The sequence below is a fragment of the Falco rusticolus genome, chromosome 2 (genome assembly GCF_015220075.1).
Source record: "Falco rusticolus isolate bFalRus1 chromosome 2, bFalRus1.pri, whole genome shotgun sequence".
Lineage (NCBI taxonomy): Eukaryota > Metazoa > Chordata > Aves > Falconiformes > Falconidae > Falco > Falco rusticolus.
The window spans coordinates 106,072,660-106,095,454 of NC_051188.1; the positions used below are offsets into that span (position 1 = coordinate 106,072,660).

The following is a 22,795-nucleotide window of genomic DNA, read 5'->3' on the forward strand; positions in this document are numbered from 1 at the left end:
GACAGAAACAATAAAAACTGTAGAGACATGCTTTGACAGAGGGGATTCTGGAAGATTATATAGTTCTTTCATAAGTAATCCTACTCTGACATGTAGGAATGCGTTGTATGTAATTTGTCAGTTGTGGAAATTCTCCAGACAGTACATTCTACCAGTTGTGGCTTCATCTACGAAGTGCAGGCACAGACCTCGCTTGGGTTTACTTTCCATTCAGATCATACTTATAACCTGTGCTTAGTATTTTCCATCACATCAAATATGTATACTTGGGACTTTTAAGACTGTTTCTCATGTGTTTCTCACACATTCTTTCTCCTCAATTTTCCTTTCATACACACTTGACTGTTAACCCTGTTCTACTAACTTTTTGCTTTCCTTCCTCCGTAGCTACATGAAGTGAAAACCACCAGTCCCTGAGGAGCTATTTTTATTCCCTAGAAAGTTCAGGTTGGAATCACCCCACCCTGAGCTATGGCCCCGCACAGTTACAGTTCCACGCAGGCCCTCCCGCTCCGCACGCTGGCTGCCGGGGGTCGGCCTCACGCCCCGCGGCCGCTCGCCCGGCCCGCCCTGGTCTCAGCTCCTATACGCAAGTTATTTTTTTCACTTCTAACAAAACCTAGCCAACACGAATCCCAAGCGTACGCTGTGTTACACACCACCAGCTAATTAAACGTAAATGTACGCTGCGATAATAGCGGAACGCGGCCCAAGGCGAGAGAGCAGAACGGCAGCGCCGCCTCCCCCTGCCCGCCGCGCCGGGGCGGCTTCCCCTCAGCGCTGCGCCCCGCCCCCCCGCGCGGGGCACCACAGCCGCCGCGCTCTGGGCGAGCCCAACTGCAGCCGGGGGGCAGGGGAGCTTCCCGTCGCTGCAGCCGCGCGAAGGCCCGGAGAGGCCGTAGTCGCTCGCCCCTCCCGCGTTGTCGCCCTTTCTTGCCCGGCTCTGAGGCGACGCCAGCCGCCGGGATGCGGCGGAGCGCGGCGCCAGCACGCCCGGCCTCCCCGTCCCGCAGGAGCCGTGGTCTCGGCCGGAAGCGGCGGGCGGTGCCTGGCGCCGAGCTCCGGCGGCGGAGGCGCTGGCGGCTGAACAATAGTGAAGCGCGGCACCGGGGCGGCTGCGCGGCGGCCCGCAGCGGCGCGGCGGTGAGCGGGACGGGGACGGGCCGGTGCGGCTCTGGTGGTGGCGGAGCGTTCGCGCCGCCGGTGTGCGGAGCGGGGTGGGTGGAGGTGATGAGGGGTCTGAGGTCGGGGCGGAGGGGAAGCGGGGCGGGACGGGGCAGCCTCGGGGGGGGAGGGAAGGGGTACGCGGGCGCGTAGGCGGCGGGAGGGCTCGGGCCCGGGCGGGCCCGGGGGGCGGTCTGGCCGCTGCCCTAGCCGTGCCCCGAGGAAGAAACTTTGCTGGGACGCTGCCTCTCTCGTCCCGCCCTCGGCTGGCGGTTTCAGCGGGGGCCGGAGCCGGGCCTGGGGCGCTGCCTGTCGGGGGGCGGCCGGGGCTTCGCCTGGGGGGCGGCTGGAGTAACGGTCCCGTCCCTTGTCCCCCCCCCTTCCCCCCTCAGAGGCACTATGAACGAAGAGCAGTTTGTGAGCATCGACTTGGACGATGACAACGTCTGCAGCGTCTGCAAGCTGGGGACCGAGAAGGAAACGCTGTCGTTTTGCCACGTTTGTTTTGAACTGAACATCGAAGGTAACGTCTTAGTAAGAGTCATCTTGTGCGAGCTTCAGTCGTAGATTGCTTACCTTGGAGCTGAACGCAGACTGAGCTTATCTCAAAGCTTTCCAGAAGGCTTAGGTTTGAAAACGTGTGTGCTTAGAAACTTTTTTGGCTGGCCAAAGTAGTCAGGTTGCAGAGTAGCTCGTTTCCAGTAAAGGTGGGTGTCGTAGCTGCTCTAGCGCCTGCTCCTCTAGGTGTAAAGATGTACCCTCATTTCAAGAGCTGCTGAAATGTCCTGGTGATAATTTCATCTTCTGATATTAGACCTCCGATGTTAATTCAGGTTAGGAGTTTTATGTTCTGCTTTTATTCAGGGTTTTTGTTCAATAGTTAAAGGTGTCTGCACAGAACTTACTGCAAACTTTAAAGCATAGTAGGTTTTTTTTGAAGCAGAATCAATGTTTCACTTTCACCAGAAATAATTGAGATTATTTCTTACTGCTTTCATAACGTGGTAATACATGTACCGTGATAAAGCTGAGTTTATTGTCAAACCTTCTTAAAGTCTGCAAACTATAAAGTGGCAATTTTGGCCATTCTTTAAAAGACCGGTCTTCTAATACCATTTTGGCCTCCAGAATTATAGTTTTAGAATTTCAAACCTTGTTTTGCTAAAGAACTTACCTATCTTTTTGCAGCTCTCCGTGTATGAATCAAGTGTTGGACATGAATGAGCGGTAGATTAGTTACTTCCCTTGAATTCAAATAAGCATTTTTTGAAAGTATAAACATTATCGCTTTATTCTGGGGGCAACAAAGTAATTTGTTCCAGTTATATAAAGTAGTATTTGCCAATTGTATGTGCATGTGACTGCCTAAGATAATCAGTATTGGTATGGGGCAATTGAATGGGAAGATTTTAACACTATCATGATAATACTGTTTCTTGATGACGGATAGTAAGATTTGTTGTGTGTTTGGTACATAGGAAAGTACACTAAAAGTCTTAAGATCAAGTATTTCTAAGTGGAAAGTGCTGTGAGATATGAGCACTGTACCCAGTGGTCTAGTCACTTATTCTGAACCCTAGAAGCATAAAACTTGACTGGAATGTAGGGAGCTGTAAGGTTATGTATTCTGTACAGTTATAATTCTGCATCTGACTTTCAATGCATGTATAGGTAATAAAATTTTCTTCTTATGTTACAGAAATCTGAAAAATGCATTAGTAAATTGTAATCACTTTTAAATACTGACTCAGTACTGTGTTTTGATTTTTAAAAAGTGATGCCTTTAAGGTCTTTCTTGCTGCTAGAGGCAATATATTTTAATCTGAACAATACTTTCATACTTCATTAGTAGTCTGAATGCTTAATGCTTTTGTTTAGAAGGTATATGCCTGTGTATTTGCACTTTTCAATAAAAGTCAGAGCAACAATCTAACATAAGACAACCTGTCAGTCTGCTTGAGTTTTCTTACTGCTTTAAAATTATAGGTCTACAGTTCTCAGTGTGGAGTGGGATTAAGATGTTTCTCTCTCTAGGCTTTAAGATGAGGAAAAAAATATTGCCATAATGAGAATTAAGTACTTCAGTTACCTTCAGAATGTAATTTATTTTTGGAAGTGGTGAAACAGATAAAACAGAACACATTAAAAAATCGCTGGATGGTTTCTGTCTGTGCTCAGTTTTGCGATAAGCTGTGGATTTGTTGAAGTTACTTCTTACGGATATTACTTTACAAAATGATTTCGTGTTTTAGCTAGAACAGCTTTTTTTTTTTTTTTTTTCCTTCCTGGAACTCTAAGTAGCCTTAATAATAGTAGAGACTTAATCTGTGCAGCAGACTACTTTGCATAATCTTCTAAATTTTCAGTTAATTTTAAAGGAAGGCTACTAGAGCAGAACAGTGATGAAAGCTCACCTGAAATTACATGAACCATTCTTAACCTTTTATTTTGCATAGTAAATGAAAAATATTAATATGATTGATTTCTGTAGCATCAAAATGCCTCAATTTCTGATATTCTGTGTTCTCTGTACCACTTTGAAAAAACGTGCTTATAGGGAGAGGAGGCTTAAGGCCAGCAGAGGCTGTGTGAGTGACATTTTATAAAGAATCATCGTAAGACTTTGTAGCAGAACCACTGCATGAGCCAGCCCTTTACCATGTCCATGGTTCTGCCCTTCCTACTTTTGACATGTCTGCTACATTCCTGTATTTTCCTGTGACAAAGACTGTGACTTACATCTAAAAAAATAAATAATTTGGCAGCCCTGGGTAGGGAGTGAGATGAATAATTCACTAACTCTGAATGTTGTAGTGGATGTTTTCATACTGACCTTCTGCTTCTATTTTAATGAAGTTCAGCTGCATTATATCATAGCTACTTGTTAAACAGAATCAAGTATAAGTTCTATCAATTTTGTAGATGTGCTATCCCACACTTACAAATAAGTGTTGTTCTCACTAAAAGTTTGCCTTTTTATTTACCATCATATTTAAAGATCCAAGCGATAAAACACATTTTTAAGTAATTCGAGGGAGTGAAATAGGTTATTCTAAAAAGATATTAATGCAACAGCTAGGACAGTGCTTAAGGCTTGCTCATTTTTAGCATTGATGTGCGTGCGTGACTTGTCCCTCAGTGAAGTAGGAAATGCTGTTCAATAACAGGCAGCCTATTAGTCACAGCTCAGCATCTCACAGGATGTTTGCAGCACTCTGCAAACTTGCATGTGCTAAGTGCTGTCTGATTTAAGGGGAGTGTATAGCACCTCTTCCATCCTTCCCGACCTCACTGGGAGTTGGGTCAGGTTAGAAGGGAGCATTGCGGATGCATGTGCAAGTGCTGGTGGACCTGGCAGTGTTAGCAGTTGGATTCAGTGATCTTAAAGGTCTCTTCTAACCTAAATGATTCTATGATTCCATGAATCTATGTATGAAATTCTGGAAGCAGCTTTCCCAATTTCCTTTTTTAAAAGGGTGTCTAGACTCTAATGCTTTAACAAAACTCATGAGGACAATTCTGTTTTCCTTCAGGCAAGTTTCTGATAGCTTAAAGCTGTCTGTGGTAAATCTGTGCACTTGAAACTGATCTAGCCCAAGACTTGATCACCTGAACCCCCCTGAAAGAGACTGTCTCAAATGTATATAAACGAAACACTACAGAAATACAATTTACCTGCTGCACTTAATTACATTTAGTTCAGTAGTGGTGAATCTTTGTGTCTTCTGACATCCGAGTTCAACAGCTGTACAGTTTTGCTTGCATGTAGATGGTAATGTTGTTGATTGTTTTGGTTAATTAAGATGAGTAATTAGAAGTGAGCAAAGCTGACACCATCCCCATCTATGATGACTCAACAGACCTCTTCCTGGATCACAGTTGTGATACGTCTCAGCCTTTATTTTGCTGCCGTCGGGGTGAGGTTTTGTAACCTTTATTATGTGTGGACAACAGCTTGATAGTGATATGTAATTGGGGGCAGAGAGTCGTCAAGTTATTCTTATAGTCCTTTATAGAGAAGACTACAGAAAATCTGATCTATGGTCTGTCTTAATTAAATAACTGCTGATTTTCTGAATGAGGAAGTTATTTACTGTGTCATAAAACCTTTATGGTTTTTGTCAAAAGTCAGGTTTCCATCATAATTTTTTAATAGCAAATTTTTAGCTCTTTAATGAAATAAAATGGTAGCTTAGCCTAAAATGTGGTTGTTTTTTACAAAGTTCAGTTAATTGACAGAAACCACTAGTTTGAGTGCTGTCTGGAGTTCAGCTGCAGTGTCTGTCCCAGCATTTATTCAGGAGTGATGTATATGGATTATAGGGTCTGTTTCTCTGAAGTTGACTGAAAAAAGGTTAGAAAAGGGAAAACAGTCATGCAGAATCCCAAGATGGAGGTTTAAACTTTCTCCTATTACATGTTACTAGCCTTTCATGAACAGGGAAAGAAGAACATGCATGGGAGAGTTTGGTAGTGCTAATCTTCAGTCTAAACGGGGTGAGTGTGAGGAGGCAGTGTGTATGGAAAGGACAGTATTTTTCTCCCTGTAGTACTTGCTCTTTCAGCTCACTTAGTTTGAGGAGTCCACACGCTGAGTGGACTAAGCTGTGCATAAATACTTTCATTGCAAAACTAGCTTGCATGTCTGAAGGATAATTATCAGGTGATTTAGCACAACAGAATACTAATGTGATTCTTAAAGTTTAAAGTATGCACAGTACTTACATACAAAATACTAAACTAAAACTTTGAGAAATTAAGCTGATTCTGTACAGTGGCTTTAAAGTTCTAGATGAAGTTTAGACTATCCTGGCAGTTTGGATCTGCCAGAGTTTGATGTTGGCTTTTTTTTCCTTGTGCAGGCGAAATGAACATCAGAGTTTGTTGTGTACTGTTTTCTTTTTCTAAGTAGGTGTCAGAGTAGCAATCTGTGGATTGAAACAGGAGACATTTTAAATTCACATATAACTAGACTGCATAAGCCAGGAAATCATGTGTTGTGGTCAGTTGTGAGAAATTCCTCCTCCTTTTTTATTTCATTAAAGTATGGAAGAATGATAACTGAATTCTGGTAGGAAATACATAATGCTAACAACAGATTTGCGGTTACAACTGGAGGGTAGGGGGAAAATACCTGAACACACAAAAGAATATATGTGTGTGTATGTATAAATGCTTCATGTATTTGTATATATGAACAAAACAAAACCACCTGCCTGAGTATGATGTCCCTACAAGCTGCTTTGAAACTCTGGTTGTAGGGTTTCTGGGTAAGAATGTGGCGCTGATACCCAGCTGTGCCCTCTAATGCTCTGGTTACCAGGATCTAACAGCCTAGCCTGTTTTTCGCAGCCCAGACAGAGGCAGCTAGAGCAGTAAGCTATTGTGCTGCCGGTGGCGCTGCTTGGAGTTGTTTGTATACCTTCACATGGGAATGCATTGTGCAGTGCAGATGTGTCCTTCATTAATGCGTGCTTTGTGATCCTCTGGACAATGCCTGTGAAAATCCCAGCTTCAGGAAATTAGTACTTGAATGTATTTGTTCAAACATGGGACTTGTCTCTGAAGGTTTCAAAGTTGAAAGTCTGTAATAATTACAATTTAGCATTACGTTATTTGTCATTGATAATGTATCTATCTTAACTTGGTTTTATGCTGGTATGTCTTAATGCAGAATTATTTGAAAATCTGTGAGTTTCCTGAAAGACAAGGGTTTGTAAAGGAAACGAAACTGTAATAGAAGGGGAAAATCTGATTCTTTGAGCTGATTTTTATTCAATCTTTTGCTTATCTGGTGCTGCTAACTGCGATAACATCTTGAAGAATGCTAGCTGACAAGCAAACTGGCTTGCTTCCATTTCTGTTTAGAGTTGGAACAGTGGCTGAACAGCAAATGATAGTCCATATCCAGGTCTTGTAATACAAAAGAACAGATAGTGGGCATCTATTCCCTGACTTATGTTAAGATAGCTACATTTCCGTGGTCCTCTAAAGTGCTGATAGACTCATAGCATTTGAAGCAATTTCAGTATTAAGTTGGTGCATCCCAGTCTCCAGGTTGAGACAAAGATGCTATAAACAAAACTGCCTTAGTGCATGGCTTTTTTCCTGTTAAGGTCTTTAAAATCTTGTGTAATATCCTCATTCTGTGTTCACATTTAAAAAGAAATAGGGAGAGGGGAGGGGATTTAGTTGTTAAAAGCTGTAAGCACTCAAATTCTCAAATTTTTCCTTTTTTCTTCTTGCACCCTACAAAAGAATATCTCACTGAAACAAAACGGATTGTAAGGTATAACTGAAAGGATTGGAAACTGCTGTTTTAATTTCATTCTGTTCTTGCTTACAGAATGCATGCATATCCTTATTTTTTCAATGTTCATGAAATAATAACCAATAAAATACGTTACTCTGTCAACAAAAGCTAAAACATTTCATCATTGCCCTTTAGGCTAGACAGTTGAAAACTTGTTTCAGGGTAGCATTTGCACTCCAGCAGTATGACTCACTTCTGCAAACTTGAATGGACTTGAGGAACTTGCTGCAGTTTCCAGTAAACCTCTTAATTGTGAATTCAAGTCCAAACATAGTTGGAGATGGTATTCTTAATCTTTAAGTGCTGTTTAAGTACCACTAAGTAATAGTAGACCTGTATGGCTACTGCTAAAAGTACATTTTTGAATTGTCTGTGTGTGATTTTGGAAGGTTTGTACATGCAAACAAGTGAACTGAGCAGTTGTTACTTACCTGTCATCATCCAGAATACAAAAATACTGTCTCATGCCTTTCACTCTCTTCTAGGTCAGTTCAACTGATTTTTCTTACGAAGTACGAGACACCTTTAACATAGTAGTTTCAGTAGTAAAGTTTTCATCTGAATGTACTGCTTTGTCTGATAGAGTAGTAAATTCTCTTCTTAGATAGTTCAGTAGTTTATTGGGAAGATGAATTTTGAAAATATTTTTGAAGGATCAGTTGGATCTTGGTTCTGTCTTACATAGTACATCCTTGCTATGTGCTAGAATATAAATGAGCTAATAGAAATGCCGTGGGAGATGATTTGTGTGTGCTCTTGATGTACGGAATGCATCGGCTTTATCATTTGAAATTGAGGAGAGAACTTTAATTTAAGAACAAAATAATATCTGGTCTTTACAGGTGTCTGTTTTTAGAAGTTATTGAATAGCAGTGGCATTTTCCTTCTGGGCAGTCTAATAAATAGACTTAACTCACAAATGAAATTGCATGCATACACTTAAAAATAGCATTTGGCTTTAAGTCTTGTCAGGCAAATGTATTGGAGATACATGTCTCTAATGATCCTATTTTTCAGTGTCGGCAGAATTGTATGACTGAAGAATACCAGTTTTCTCCATCCCTTTGTCATTTAGACATCTGGATGACTTGCTGTCTTAGGTCATCACAGGCTGGTTTTATTCAATGTATTTTGAACAGGCCTTGGGATCTACTTTTCAGAACCCCCCTCTTTGAGCACTCTTAATAAGCAGACTGATATGCAGCAGTGACTTAAAATAGGCAGATGTGAACATTTAACGTCTTGTGAAGCACTTCCCTGTCTGCTGCAGTGCTGAGCCCTGTGCCCTAGGTAAACCATACTTGAGCTTATCGGATCTTCATGTTCCTAGTGGATGCTAGCAGATGTTCAGGAACCGTTTCGTGAGCTGGCTAAACATCCCTGTTCACAGATGATACGGTATGTGCATAATGTGCGAGGTGGACAGCTGAGAGGAGCAGCAGTTGGAACACTTCAGAACGTTTAGTGAAGGCTGGGTTCTTAAAAGTACACTGCAGTGGACTGGCACCCTTCGCAAGGATTCTTGCTTACTTACAGGATTAAAGGAAAAAGCATGGGTGCTTCTCACAAATCTTTCTACAGTAACGGTTTAAGATGAGGTGAATTGTGCCTGAGAAGTGTTTCTTTACTTGCTGTGAAGGCAGCCTCCACAACTAGCTGAAGTATACCTTTTCTAAGTGTTTTGACTTAAACAGGTAAATTCACCCATGCTGCCAATACTGTACAGATTTGTGTTATGAAGTGTGTTTTTTTTCTTCTTTGACTGTCCTTAATAATCACATGTACTTTACACCTTTACGGAAGCTGTATGTATTGTGGATGCCAGCACTGTACTGAGAAGACAGCTTTTCCTTTCTCTATGGTCAGGTATAAATCTTACCCATAAGTATTTGTAAATTCTTTAAAGGGACTTTAATATAGCTTTAATTAACTAGTGCCATAGTACAAACTTATTAGTGACTATTCATGTGTATAGAAGTAATTCTTGTTAATTTTAGTTCACTCCATCTTAAATTCTGGGGGTTTTTTCCTCTTCAGCTGCTCAAGCTAAGGTTATTCAACCTTGCAAAAACAATTAGTTTCCATCATTGCATTATAAATTGCTAAGAAAGGAATACAGGCTTTCTTCAACATTATTTCTAATTGATGGAGCTGAAAGACCAAATAAGAATGTTTTTTACAAATGTATAACAAGCAAATGGGGGGGGGGGGGGGGGGGGGGGGGGGGGGCGCCAAAAAAAAAAAAGTGGAAGACAAACACCAGGCTCATGATCACTGTTTCTTTTAATGGAAACATTTATGAAGATATGTGTAATAGTCTAGTAGTCTTCAAGAGCATTCCTTTTGAATTGAACTTGTTCATAATAATATCCAAATAAGACAATAATCCTAGCCAGCTTTTATAGATAAATCTGAGCAAATTTTTCAATTGAGTTCTGTATCTTTATCAAGAAGAAGTTATACATAGTTATTGGTGAATCAGTTGCAAAGATAGAAACAAAGTCTTTGTAGACTTCTTAAAAAAAAAAACCACCCAAAACTTTAATAGGATGGAGACTGATTTACTTTCAAGTACAAATACTTTAAAATGGCATGGAATTTATTGTGGTGTGATTACACACCTTGTTATAAGGCAGATACTCTCCTTGCTGCCTGATACTTTGCACTTACAAATAACTAGTACACACTGTTGTGATGTCTACTTTATAAATTGCCTGATTGCTGGTCATTCATTTACAAAATTGTTTTGCAGAAGTGGATTAGGACTCTTATGTTGAGAACTCTACCAGTATAGAGGAAGAGTTTCGGCCTTGCATGGCTTACAAATTGAAATATTAAAAAAAAAAAAAAAGCCTAAATACCAAGCTGTTAAATAAGCAGCCCTGTTCTTACAAGTGCTCAACATTCAAAGATATTGCTGAGTGAAGTGGTGCCATTCATATTTCATCTAGGACACATGGGTTGCTGGAATCGGAAGCAAATAATGGATGGCAAACATTTAACTTACATTCTTCTATTATTTCTCTTGAGGTTTGGCATCCCCTGTGAATATTGTTCATTTGAGGAATGATCTCTGGCATGAGCTTGTTTCCTGATAGCATCTGCTGTCTTAAATTAGTTAGATATGGTCTTCAAGATATTCCTGAATTTTTGTGATTTTTTTTTTTTTTTTTTTTTTTTTTCACCTGCAGATAAAACTTTCCTGCTGTGGATGGTTGTAGGCTTTTTGGAGTTCTTTTTCCTTCTCTGAAAAAATAAATATGAAGGGTGGGATGTACTTGGACATAGTCTGCAGTCCTGTTCTTGAAAGTAAGACAAGGGGAAAATATACATATACCTACGAATGTGGGGAGAAAAAAGTTGATGGTTGTATGATTGCTGATGTGAACAACCAGCCAAAAAATAAAAAGATTGAGATGGATATTAGCAAACAGGAACTTTGAGACAGAACTGAAACCCTGTAAAAAAAAAAAAAAAAAAAAAACCAGAACTGACAATAGCTGTTTATCAAAATTAGGATATTACTACTTGTAATGCACAGAAGTCTTGCCTTGATTTATTTGTCTCTTTGTGTATATTGTTGAATAATGTGCCTTTTAATACTGAGTCATCTTTATATATCATTTGTTTTAATCATGCCAGTTTACCAGCTGGCAGATTTTTTGCAGTTATGATGAAGGAAAAAATATGAAGTAATCTGAGTAGAGTATTAAGTCTTACCAAAGAGAAATAGGCATCTTTTCTGCCTCATAAAGCTGATGGTATTGCCCATGACAGAAGTATTTGTGTCAAAGAAGCATACTCTTACTTGCTGTAATACTGGTATGTCATTACTAGTTTGTGCTGGCACAGCAGCTGCTATGAATGCTCAGCTCTTTTAGGTTAGTGGCTGATATTATTCACGTTCTCTGTATAGGAAAGGACTAATTATCACCTTAGCACACAAGAAAGGTTGAGGGTTGTTTGGGGTTTTTTTGCATGTATTTGTTACCGTAGAAATCCAGACCAGCTATGTGAAATCTGAAGCAAGTCTGTTAGCAATTCTACATTTTCTGTTCCTTACTGTATTGAAGAGCACTTAGCTAGACCCTCGCTGGATTTTCAGTGGAATAAGAGATGGGGAAGTACGTAAATTCAAGGAGGGGTGTGCGGGCGGGAAGGGATTGTTATTGTATACTGAAAGTGTTTTGGAGTGACGTGTTCTGTGTGCAGAAACAGTGACATTATGGCTAATATGTGGCATATAAATAGCAAAACCTAGACTTCAGAAGAAACATTTTTTTTCTTCTGTAATGGTTGCTAATTTCTGATATTACTGGTATTCTGGCATATCTGGTATTGCTGAGTTCTGATAAAATAGATTTCTTTGAGCAGCATGCCTCAAGTGGGGAAGATAACAGTGTCCGGAGCTCTTTTTTAAAAGATTTGTCAGGAGGAGAGACTTGAGTGACCTTGGGTTTATGGCTTGAACATAAAAATCAGATGGGGCTTCATAAAGTTGTGATGCACTCATTCTTTTTTTTTTTCTGTAACTGAAATGGTGTGTTTATTTTGTGTGGCCACACACTGCCATCTTACTGGACACGTCACATTTATTCTTGTGGAAATAATGAAATGGAAAGCCTCAAAGGATTTAAGTGGGTTTTTTTAGGTAGCCATGAACACAGAAACGGTCTGTGCAAAACTGTATGTGTCTCAGATTTTCTGACTGTGCTTTATGCAGTTCTCTTCCTCCTTCTTCTCCCAATCTTCAAGTATTTACTTTAGACAGGATTACTCCGTCCTGTGATCAGAAGATGTTGGCTTTATTCACTCACATTATGGTCAAGTTGTTAGGTGGGTTCCTGACTGTTGTTGTATAGAAAATTGTCTAAAACTTGTTTTTCAGCCAATCTGATGTTGTTTTCTGTAAGTAAAAGAAATCACTGTAAGAATCAACAGTGTGGCATGTTGAAGAATCACTTGGGTAAAGCAGATGACATTGAACAAATCGTTCTGGTTTTGTAGGGTTTGCCAGGTTGTGAATATATGCCATATAACCTCAGTTGACAGTGTTTGCTTTTCCTTGATGGCTTAAAGATTTAAGTGTTTCCATTATGCTACTTGAGTTAAGCATACTTGCTGTATTTAAATTGTGCTTGTAAGTCATGAAAACAAATGACTTGTCTTTCCTTGTTTTCACTAGAAATGTGTTTGGTTTTTTTAAAAGTCTCTGTAAGGATAGAGAGGGAAGATAGCCTTGCAAGTAGGCAGTAGATCATGTAGAGCTTAAGAAAAGTTAGTGAATGTCTTATTTGCTGAAAGAGGTTGATATTTTGAGCTGTAGAGGGAGAATCTTGACTCTGTACCCATGAATACAACATCTGTCTTTGTACTTTGCTCAAGAACTTCCTTCTTAAAAGGTGTCTCGGGCTAGGATGTGGTTTTTGTTTGTCCTGATGCTTAGTTCATGGACAGAAGTGTCTGTTTTCATGACCTTACCTTTCTCCCCTGCTGCTAAGAACAAAATAAATTCCACTGCTGTCCTTTAATTTCCCACACAGTTGTCATTTTGCCCCATAAATTTGGCGTATGCTCTTACAAACTTGACCAGAAAAGTAATGCTTTTGAGTTTCAATGCTGCCCAAGGAGTGGAAAATCAAAAATTTTTACTGGCTGCTCCCAATGTTTGAACTCCCCAACTTTAAACACCAGTTACCAGCAACAGAGATAATCAAAATTAAGTGCTTGGATTTGTTTTTTGCTAGTTTCGTGTTAAGAATTTTACTTTTGTACTTTTGTAGCTTGTTTCTGAGATTAGTTTGAGATTTTGCAGAATTTAATCACTTAAAAAAAAGCTTATCACTTTGTAGTCATTTGTGGTGGGGGGCTTAAAATTTACCACAAGAATTTAAGAGGGTCAGATATAACTGAGAACTGTTGTAGCATTCTGCTAATTGCTCGTTGAAGTCTCTATTATCAGATTTTGTTATGTGTTACATTTCATAGGTTTTATTTTAATTGCTTTTATATACTTCCTTCTGTGCTAAAAGGTAAAATGGCTGCCGCTGGGTCATGTTGCCTAGTTTCAGAGATCAAATTATGTTACCATATGTTAATTTAAATATTCTGGCTTTAGTAAGCATTGAGCACTTACAGCCAGTGGTTCACAGGTACATTGTTATTTGCAATGAGGAGCTTGACAGAATTGTTTTTCATGATGTTGGAAACCTCCCAAGTAGTATACTGGCTGTTGAGGTAAATGTTGAACTGTTCCTGGACTTGATGACTAAATCTACTGTGTTGGTGAATCTGAAGAAAAATAAATATCCACTGAAGTTGCAGAAAGTAATTTTGTTCTGGACTAGTATTAACTACCTGAAATAGTCATTTCTCCTGTCATCTGTGTTCACTCACCAACTGTCTATCTTCACAGATGGTGTTCCATTACAACATGTCAATCACTACCAATTTGAGGTTTGAGTAGGTTACCTGCTATAGCTATTTGGATAGTCTTTGAAGGAGGACAAAGAGGAGAATAAACATTCATCTTACACAATGTCATGGTTTAACTCCAACTGGCAACTAAACCGCACATAGCTGCTCACTCCCATGTACCCCCATGGGATGGGGGAGGGAATTGGAAGAGCGCAAGTGAGAACTTGTTGGTTGAGATCAAGACAGTTTATTAGGTAAATCAAGGCTGCAAAGCAAAACAAGAAATTCATTCACTACTTATGGGCGGGCAGGTGTTCAGCCATCTGTCTCCAGGAAAGCAGGGCTCCATCATGCCTAACAGTCACTTGGGACGACAAACACCATTGCTCTAAATGTCCACTCTGCTTCCTTCTTCCCCCAGCCTTATATGTAATGTTATATGAGCATGATGTCACATGGTGTGGAATATCCCTCTGGTCTGTTGGGGTCAGCTTCCCCGGCTGTGCCCCCTCCCAACTACTAGTACACCCTCAACCTATTCGTAGGAGGGGTGGTGCAGGAAGCAGAAAAGGCCTTGATTCTGTGTAAGCACTGCTCAGCAGTAGTGAAAACATCCCTCTGTCAGCCCTGTTTTCAGCACAAATCCAAAACCTAGTGCCATACTAGTGCCTGAAGAAAATTAACTCTACCCCAGCCAAAACCAGCACACATGAAATTAATTTCAGGACAGTTTAATGTTGACAGGTGTTGAAAGTATTAGAACTTACCTAGCTAGGCTGCAGGCTTGTACCAATGAAAAAAAAAATGAATGAGGGCTGAATTCTGAATTATGTTTGACCACTTGGGTGACAAGCTCACGCACTGCAGTATGTTTTTTGAGCAGGTGGCGCATAGCATCATCCACAGAAGATAGGAACACAAATGACTGCTCTCAGAATGGTCCTCAGTATTGTTCTGTAGAACTTTCTGATAATGCTTGCAATTATTTTACTTCTGCAGCTTATATGCTTGTTTGTGGGTGCGATGCAATATGTAGAGTTAGCAGTTTGCTTTGTCTGTATTATCATCCAAGAGGCACATGCAAGGTAGTCTGTTAAATCCTGCACTAGAGATTCCTGAGTGGAAAACCTTTTCTATGTTAAGGACTCAAGACTGAGTGGAATTTCAAAAATTTTAGAGAATCGCATATCCTTGTCGCCTACAGTCATTAGACCGTTAATAGGAAAGCATCAGTTAAGTTTTTGTTTTCTTGGTTGGTTGTGAGTAAAAATTTAAAAATTGAGTTGAGTATACAATAAGTGAATTTTTTTCTATTGTGTCTTTACAGGAGTACCAAAGTCAGATCTTCTACATACAAGATCTTTAAGGGGGCACAGAGACTGCTTTGAAAAATTCCACTTAATAGCAAATCAGGACTGTCCACGATCAAAGCTCTCTAAAAGTCCATATGCAGAAGTAAAAAATATCTTGAGCAAAAAAATTAACTGGATCATACAGTATGCACAAAACAAGGATTTAGACTCTGATCCTGAAAGCTCAAAAACATCCAGACACCAGCTTTTTAACTTCAGACATCAGACTGATAGAAAATTACTCCCACAATTTGACTCCCCAGTACCTAGATACTCTGCAAAATGGATAGATGGCAATTCTGGAGGCATCTCAAGTTGTTCACAAACTCTTTTGGAGCAAAGAGAATCCACTGATTTTGGGCTTGGTGTGTTACAAGAAACAGGTGCTACCTTCTGTTGCAGCAGTGTTTTGTGGCCTAATCACAACCAGGTCCAGAAAGCTGAAAAAGCTGAAGGCGCTTCACTTACCAGTGTTCACAGAAGGCATCCTCAATACAGCAGGGAAGAATGTAAGTATATAGCTATTTACATACAACCTAGCAAGCAAGAGCATTCTTTGTAATTATCTCTTGACCACTTAATGTCCCCCCAGGGCATTAATTCACATTCTGAAATCCAGCTTTTAATTGTTTGGAGTTACTGTAAAATCTGTGAAGAAAAATGCTACATGGCCAAGAAAATAGCATGGAGAGTTTGGTTGGTGCGGGAGATTTGTTTGGTTGTTGGTTGTGGGGTTTCTTATTTCCCTGTTAGTTATACCCCAGTGTGATACAGGACATGCCTAATTTACACAAAAAAGTTACTGTTATAGTTGATCACAGTCACTTCATACAGGGCTGTGCAACTGCCTGTGGAAATTACTGAGCTTCTGAAAATAACTGTCTTACTGAACTTGTGTGGTGCCTTGAGTTAGATTTTAGAGAGACCTGCTCTAAGCAGTAAGGGAAATTAGAGGTTAAGTAGCTGTCATGTTAAGAAGGGGGGTGTGTGTGAGTGTGTGTGTCCTCAAACCCTTTATATTTGATCAGTCTGTTGGTTTCCCAAAAAAGATGAGACCCTTGGGTCCGGCCAGCCTGTCCACTACCGGCATTTCGACAGCCCACTGTATCAGGGGATGATTTAACTAAACTACTCGGGGACCTTCCGCAGACAGCGTCACTGAGTCAAATCCCTTATAACAAGTACTCAAATCTCAAAAGATCTATAAAAAAATGAACTTCAGCTGAAGATTTTATTATATAGAATGCAAGTTTGTGACAGAACAAGGTTTAGAGATTGACAGTGGTAATACACTGACTGCAAAGCAAGCTTAAAACAATACACTTAACAGCTAGCATGAGTTAGTCATAGAAAAAAGTTCTTACTCGATAGGTGTCCCTATGGGGCAGCCTGTTGACTAATCCCAGAATTTATGATGGAGTATTCCCTAACTTCTCCCCTCATTTGTTCACTTTTTATACTTCATGGTACATAGTATATTCACTCGTCACACAAGATTGGCTACAAGTTCCTCGCTTCAAATGCAAATTAGTACACATCCTCAGACAGCGCTGCTGAAGTTCTCTACTGACTATACATGCTGTTCAAGTGGGGGTTTGCCCTCTCTCGGGGGGACTATTTGAGTTGGAAGCCACGATCTCCCACTACCATGATTATCTTTGTCCTGTTTTCAACTAATCTTCTGTTAATGTCAGTGGATTGCAACACCTTATCAACCTGTCTCCTCTTATAGCCAGAAGTTTCCTCACTTGAAGGCTTCTTTCTGCATAACTTAGGTAATGGTGTTCTTTTCGGTATCTGTTCTTTGTTTCTCATCCTTCCCAAGGCTGACTCCCTTGATTAGAAGTCCTTTCATTCATAACAACTTTAGGCAGTGGCTCAGCTTGACCTAACTGTATGCACAGATTTGTATGTAGTTAAATGCTAAATCAGAGTGTGGTAATTGGGGAGTTTAGATAACATACTTTAGAAGTGAGTGAGTGACTTTGGGTAGAGGTGTGGTTGGTACTACAGTGAGATTATTTCATCTGAGGGTAGTAATTTCACCACAGTGGTTGGCTCGGCAGCCGTGTGACGATTCTTCATATGACAACTGCTGTGCAATTTATCAGCTGCATGGTACCATCAAGTTCCCATTCCTGCACGGAGCACCACAGAGCCTGGCTGCGGTGTCTCCACTCCAATCAGCATGTGCTGAGCTGGCAGGATGTGTTGCTTAGGGAGCTGTGGTAAAGTAGATTCTGTGCATGCCAATCATCCTGAAAACAATAGCTGTGTTTTACCCGAACAAGCTCTCTGTAATACTATGCTTCTGTTAGGTCCCAGCTTTCTCCAGTTCCCCACGCGCACACACACACACACACACACGACCCTAGTAATCTTCCCACAGTAGCAGAGCAAACTTGTGGAGCAGCATAAACTTTTTTAATAGTAGCTGGATTTCCTTGTGCATTTTACTAGATTATTTTTTTCTGCTATTCATAGAGCATAAGAAAATGGCAAGGCCCTTATTGCCACCATGTCCACTTAAAGGCTTTATCAGTACACCTGAACAATCTTTTGATGACTGTGGTGATACTGAAAACAGCAAAAAAAAACCATTTTCCAATTATTTAAGAATGTCATCACTGGAAGAATACTTCAGAAGAATCGTAGGATATTGTAGTGTCTCTGGAATCAGCCTACATCACATACATTAGGACTAAGTTCCTAGAGATGGCTGCATCTTGCTTTTAGAACAGTGCCTGGTCCTAAACTGGAATATATGCATTCTTACTTTTGTAGATGAGGAAAATAATTGGAGAGGGTTTCTGAATTTCCAAAGACCTTAGAAAGAAGATGATAAAGCTGGTAAAATATCCAGTGAAAATTAGGTGATGAAAAACAAGGTAATACTGGAATTCAGTATTGGAAGACAGAATGAGAAAGAGGTACTGTCAAAAGTTGGAATCAGTTTCCTTAGGCTCCCATTTCTTCAACAGAGTAACAAACCTGGCCTTGCAGAGTTCAGTCATTTCTTGTTCTTTATAAAAGGATCTTATTTAACTGCTGTATGATGCTTCATATTGTATTTGTAGTTAATTAGTAGTCTTAAAGCCATAAATCAAAACAGATATGCTGTGCTGTTTGACCACCTGTCCTCTGGAGTCATAAATTGGGATTACATAAATCAGGGCAGCAGTTAACAGAGGAATTATAAAAGCTTGACCTGATTTATGGGGTTATCTAACTGAAGTTAGTGACTTGGAATGTCTCTCTTGATCTCGATTTTTGGGACAGGGAAACATAAAGCTGTTTTGAGCATAACAGGGGTTTTTTTTTCTGTTAAGACTGCATAATGCACTTTTGAGGCATTATTGCTTGTATTATAAGTATTTGTTTAATCTTTTTGCAGTATTTAGCTTTAAAAGACATTTGGAGACTCCATGATTATATAACATTAGTACTTTAGTGAAAAGCTTAGACTTACTCTGCCAGAATTAGTTACCTTCTTATTGCAGTACCTCTATTGTAACAACCTAGCAGTCTACTAGAAAAAAGTAAGGGAACTGTAAATAGCTCTGTCAGTATTTCTTTATAATTTACTGCAGCTATGGATAGTATAATGTTTTATTTAAATTTGGTGGCCTGTTCCTTCTCCCCTTCACTTTTGTATCAGAATTTTGGCATGAAACAGTCCTGTCCTGATACACGCACACAAAATGTGTGGACCTGCCTACCTGCTACAATTGATGAAGTGCTAATGAAAATAATGAAGAAATGGGAAGTAACATATTCCCACTGGGTATAAAAGGGGGGGGGGGGGGAATCTTGACATTTTTGTAAAGCTGTCAGTTACTATATTAAATCCAGTCAGGGTTTTCATGGAGCTTAAAGGGTGGTAAGATGTGAGAAAGGAATAATCGGTTGTATTGATAGCCAAAGGTAGGAAGCAGTGCCACTGTACCTGGCTGTTGGAGGAGAAGGGTCAATCTGTTTCACTCTTAAGTGGCCTTATGCCTTGAGTAACAAGCAGGCTGTCTTAGCTATTGCCAGCTTTTGTTTGGCTATACTGACAGAAAGTTAGTATCCCACAACTGCAGGATATGAGAAAGTTTGAAAGAGAAGGCTTAGGATGATTGAATAGTCCTGTGGGTAGGGAAAACCATCCTTTTCAGAACTTAAGCTTTAAATTTACAAAAGAAACCTCCTTGCACTGAGAAATCTCTGACCAAAAGCTGTGTGATTGCAGCATAGGTTTTTCTCAAGTATGCAATGAGAGCTTTGCTAAGCTAGAGCATTGTTTAAAAAAAAAATATTAAAAATTACAAGGTATTAAAGCTTGTTCCAGTGCCCTGTATCCTCCTGTGGTCATCAGAATTGTCACTTTTTGCTGTGCTGCCAAGGGCATCTCAGCAGCAGGCATGGCACCAAGCTGTGCCTGTTACTGCTGGGTTGAGGGATTTCTGGGAAGCAGAAGTTGCTTCCCTACTTCCTGCTGTTGATCCAGAGCAGCATAGAATACTTCCATAATTTCCTCCTGAGGCTTAATACATATTTTTTTATGAGGATGATCAATGCGCACAGCCTGAGATACAGGAGGGCTTTTGAATGACGCAGAGAATCTTCTAGTTCTCACTAGGAACAAAGCACAAGAAAAATGAGAAGTAAACTTATTTTTGTATGCTGGTCTTTGTATCGAACTAAGATTTTTCTTCATCATTTGTCACCGAGGTGTGTGGTGGAAACAGTAAGTTATACACATAAAGCACCAAACTTGGTAGCCAAAACAAGTAACTGCATGCCGAAAATTCTGTCTGGAACCTGTTGCCTGTAGGCTTGCCAAGCGTAGCAGGACTTACCTCGGAAGTGCCCACTTGCTGACAGTTGAACACATGCACTTTCCGGGGGGTTAAACTGTAGAAACCATGTTTTGTAGTCAGAGGAAGGTAAAGTGTTTAAAGGTGTCGGGCAATTTACAAGCGATTCTGATTCTGAGCACTACTGTTTAGAGGGCCTGGCCTGAGTTTCCAGCTTTTTGACACTGAAGAGGAGGTTTTCCTATGGGGTAAATCTCCGTCAACATAAAAGAGAGAATTTTCAAACTTTCCACAAATGACTGATAAATAATGTTGCCTCTGATTTACTGCCACACATCTGTTGATTATTAGGATGCAAATGATGACAATTTGAGAAAACAGGAGTCTGCTTAGGGGTGCTTGGGTGACTTCAGTAGTAGTAATAACAGATTTTATTGTTACAGTGACTATGATGGCTCCTGGAGAGTTAAAGCAACTTAATGAAAAACTGCTCAAGCAAATCCAGGGTGAGAATTTTTCACTGCTCTTCGTTTTGGGTTTGTGTTGCTTTGCAATGAAGAAGTTCTTGTTCTAAAAAAAAGAAATTGCAATGGCTTTCCTGTCAGTTAAGTTTTGAACTGAAATCTGTCACATTTCCATGTAAACAAAAAAATGTTAGGTGCTTTATTATATAACTTCCTTGGGTGTTACAAACTGGCACTTGAAGAATATGATATTTTCTTTACGTTTTTTTTTTTAATGGAATCATAGAATTGTTTAGGTTGGAAAAGATCTTTAAGATCATTGAGTCCACCTGTCAATCTGGCACTGCCAAGTCCACTATCCAGCCATGTCCCTAAGTGCCACATCTACATGTCTTTTAAATACCTCCAGGGATGGTGACTCAGCCACTTCCCTGGGCAGGCTGGTGCAATGCTTGACAAACCTTTCAGCAAAGAATTTTTTCCTCGTATCCAATCTAAATCTCCCTCGGTGCAACTTGAGGCCGTTTCCTTTTGTCCCATCACTTGTTACTTGGCAGAAGAGACTGACACCCACCTCCATCAGCTTCTTTTCAGGTAGTTGTAGCAAGCCATAAGGTCCACCCTGAGCCTCCTTTTCTCCAGAGTAAACAGCCCTGGTTGCCCCAGCTGCTCCTGGTAAGACTTGTGGTAGAGACCCTTCACCAGCTTCATTGCCCTTCTCGGGTGCTCCAGCACCTCTGTGTCTGTCTTGTAGTGAGGGGCCCAAAACTGAACACAGTATCCAAGGTGTAGCACACTTTTTCTGACACAATGAGAATCAATTTCATTTTGAGTTACGATCTGATCCACCTTGGCTCAGGTCACCTGAAACTATGAACTGGTGATCCTGTACGGTTGATGGCGCATACACCAAGCTGCATTGCAACCAGAGAAAGTGTTCTTGTGCATGAACCCACTTGAATATCTTGTGCCTCTTTTTGTAGTCATGTTCAGCACTGCTGCTTAATGCTATGAAAGTACAGGGACCAAGTGTGTTAACCTAATAATGTTCTTGCAGATGTGTTTGAAGAGCTGACACAGCAAGTCCAGGAGAAGGACTCTTTGGCCTCAGAGCTCAACGTCCGTCATATTGCTATTGAGCAGCTGCTGAAAAACTACTCCAAACTGCCATGTCTACAAATGGGAAGAGCAGGGATGAAATCAAATGTCCCCATATAAAGGGGATACAACTTCTCTCCTCCTGTAGAGCTAATTTTCCCTAACAGCTTTGATAACCGTGAAGTACAGCTGCACAGATACTTAGAAGCTTTTGAGGAAACTTGGGCAGCTTTCTCTTTGCATTCATAATCTATGAGAAGTCTTACTCCACTTTGGTTTAACAAAAAAGGCAAATATTTTAGGTATTAAAATCTACTGTAATAACATTTATTCACACTTAGGGATTCTTTTTTTCCTTTTATTTTTTCTTTTTTGCCCATAACTATGCATGAGCCTTGAAGTGAATTCTGTGTTTTGTTGATAGTAAAATTCTTTCTAACAAAAAATGACCTAAAGCCTGTAAATCTGCCTCCTTCATACAGAGGACAAATAAAAATTTGAATTCTGATCATGTTACATCCAAGAGAGCTTTAAGGGGAGAACAGTATTAATGAAACTCATGTTTTCTTATTTATTATGAGCAATATTTTATTATTGAAATTTTATACTAAATATCACTATTTTAGGTACTTTTCAGATCTCTTTATAAAATGTCTGAATTACTCTGTGTAATGTTTATGCCTTGTGTATGATTTGTTTATCCTTTTTCAGGTTTGTATCTTTCATGATACAATTTAAAAAAAAAAATCTTGTTTCCCAAAGAGATGAATTTTATGTGTTAAAGAAAAATGATGGTGCATCACTTATTTTTATCAGCTTTATAACTGAAGAATTTGGTTCATGAGAGATGTTTAAAAAATAAAAGCACAGCAATTCCTTTTAAAAAAAATCCATACATAGAAGTTGAAGTTGTTTTATATGTGTGAAATTTTCAATGCTGAAAAATTACTTTGAAGAAACTAAATAAATTTGTATTACTACATCACTTTGTTATGATTTTTTTATATAAAGTTGGATCAGACTGCGATAGTGTTTTAATTCTGAAATACAAATAGTAAAGATACATTATAAAGCAGAATAGGCTTTGCTTTTTTAAAACTTATACCAAGGAATCTTAGTTAATATTTGCCAAAGAGACTGTTGGTAGAGCTGCACTTGCGTAACTGAAAGTTGCATTTGCACTGAAAA

The 22,795-nt window shown here is 39.8% G+C and overlaps 1 protein-coding gene across 3 annotated transcripts; it reads left to right on the top strand.

The window, feature by feature from the left end:
* Positions 1 to 1,021: 1,021 nt before the first annotated feature.
* Positions 1,022 to 22,589, top strand: C2H21orf91 (chromosome 2 C21orf91 homolog). Of its 3 annotated transcripts, none has more exons than XM_037377806.1 (5): positions 1,022 to 1,143; positions 1,559 to 1,687; positions 15,222 to 15,755; positions 20,489 to 20,551; positions 21,567 to 22,589. In XM_037377806.1, the coding sequence occupies exons 2-5, from the start codon at positions 1,564 to 1,566 to the stop codon at positions 21,725 to 21,727; spliced, it is 882 nt and encodes a 293-aa protein (XP_037233703.1). In that variant the 5' UTR covers positions 1,022 to 1,143; positions 1,559 to 1,563; the 3' UTR covers positions 21,728 to 22,589. The 3 variants fall into 3 exon arrangements, with proteins under 3 accessions (XP_037233703.1, XP_037233705.1, XP_037233704.1); XM_037377807.1 differs by lacking the exon at positions 1,022 to 1,143 and adding an exon at positions 1,153 to 1,217 and having other exon boundaries at positions 1,557 to 1,687; XM_037377808.1 differs by lacking the exon at positions 20,489 to 20,551.
* The last annotated feature ends 206 nt before the right edge of the window (positions 22,590 to 22,795 follow it).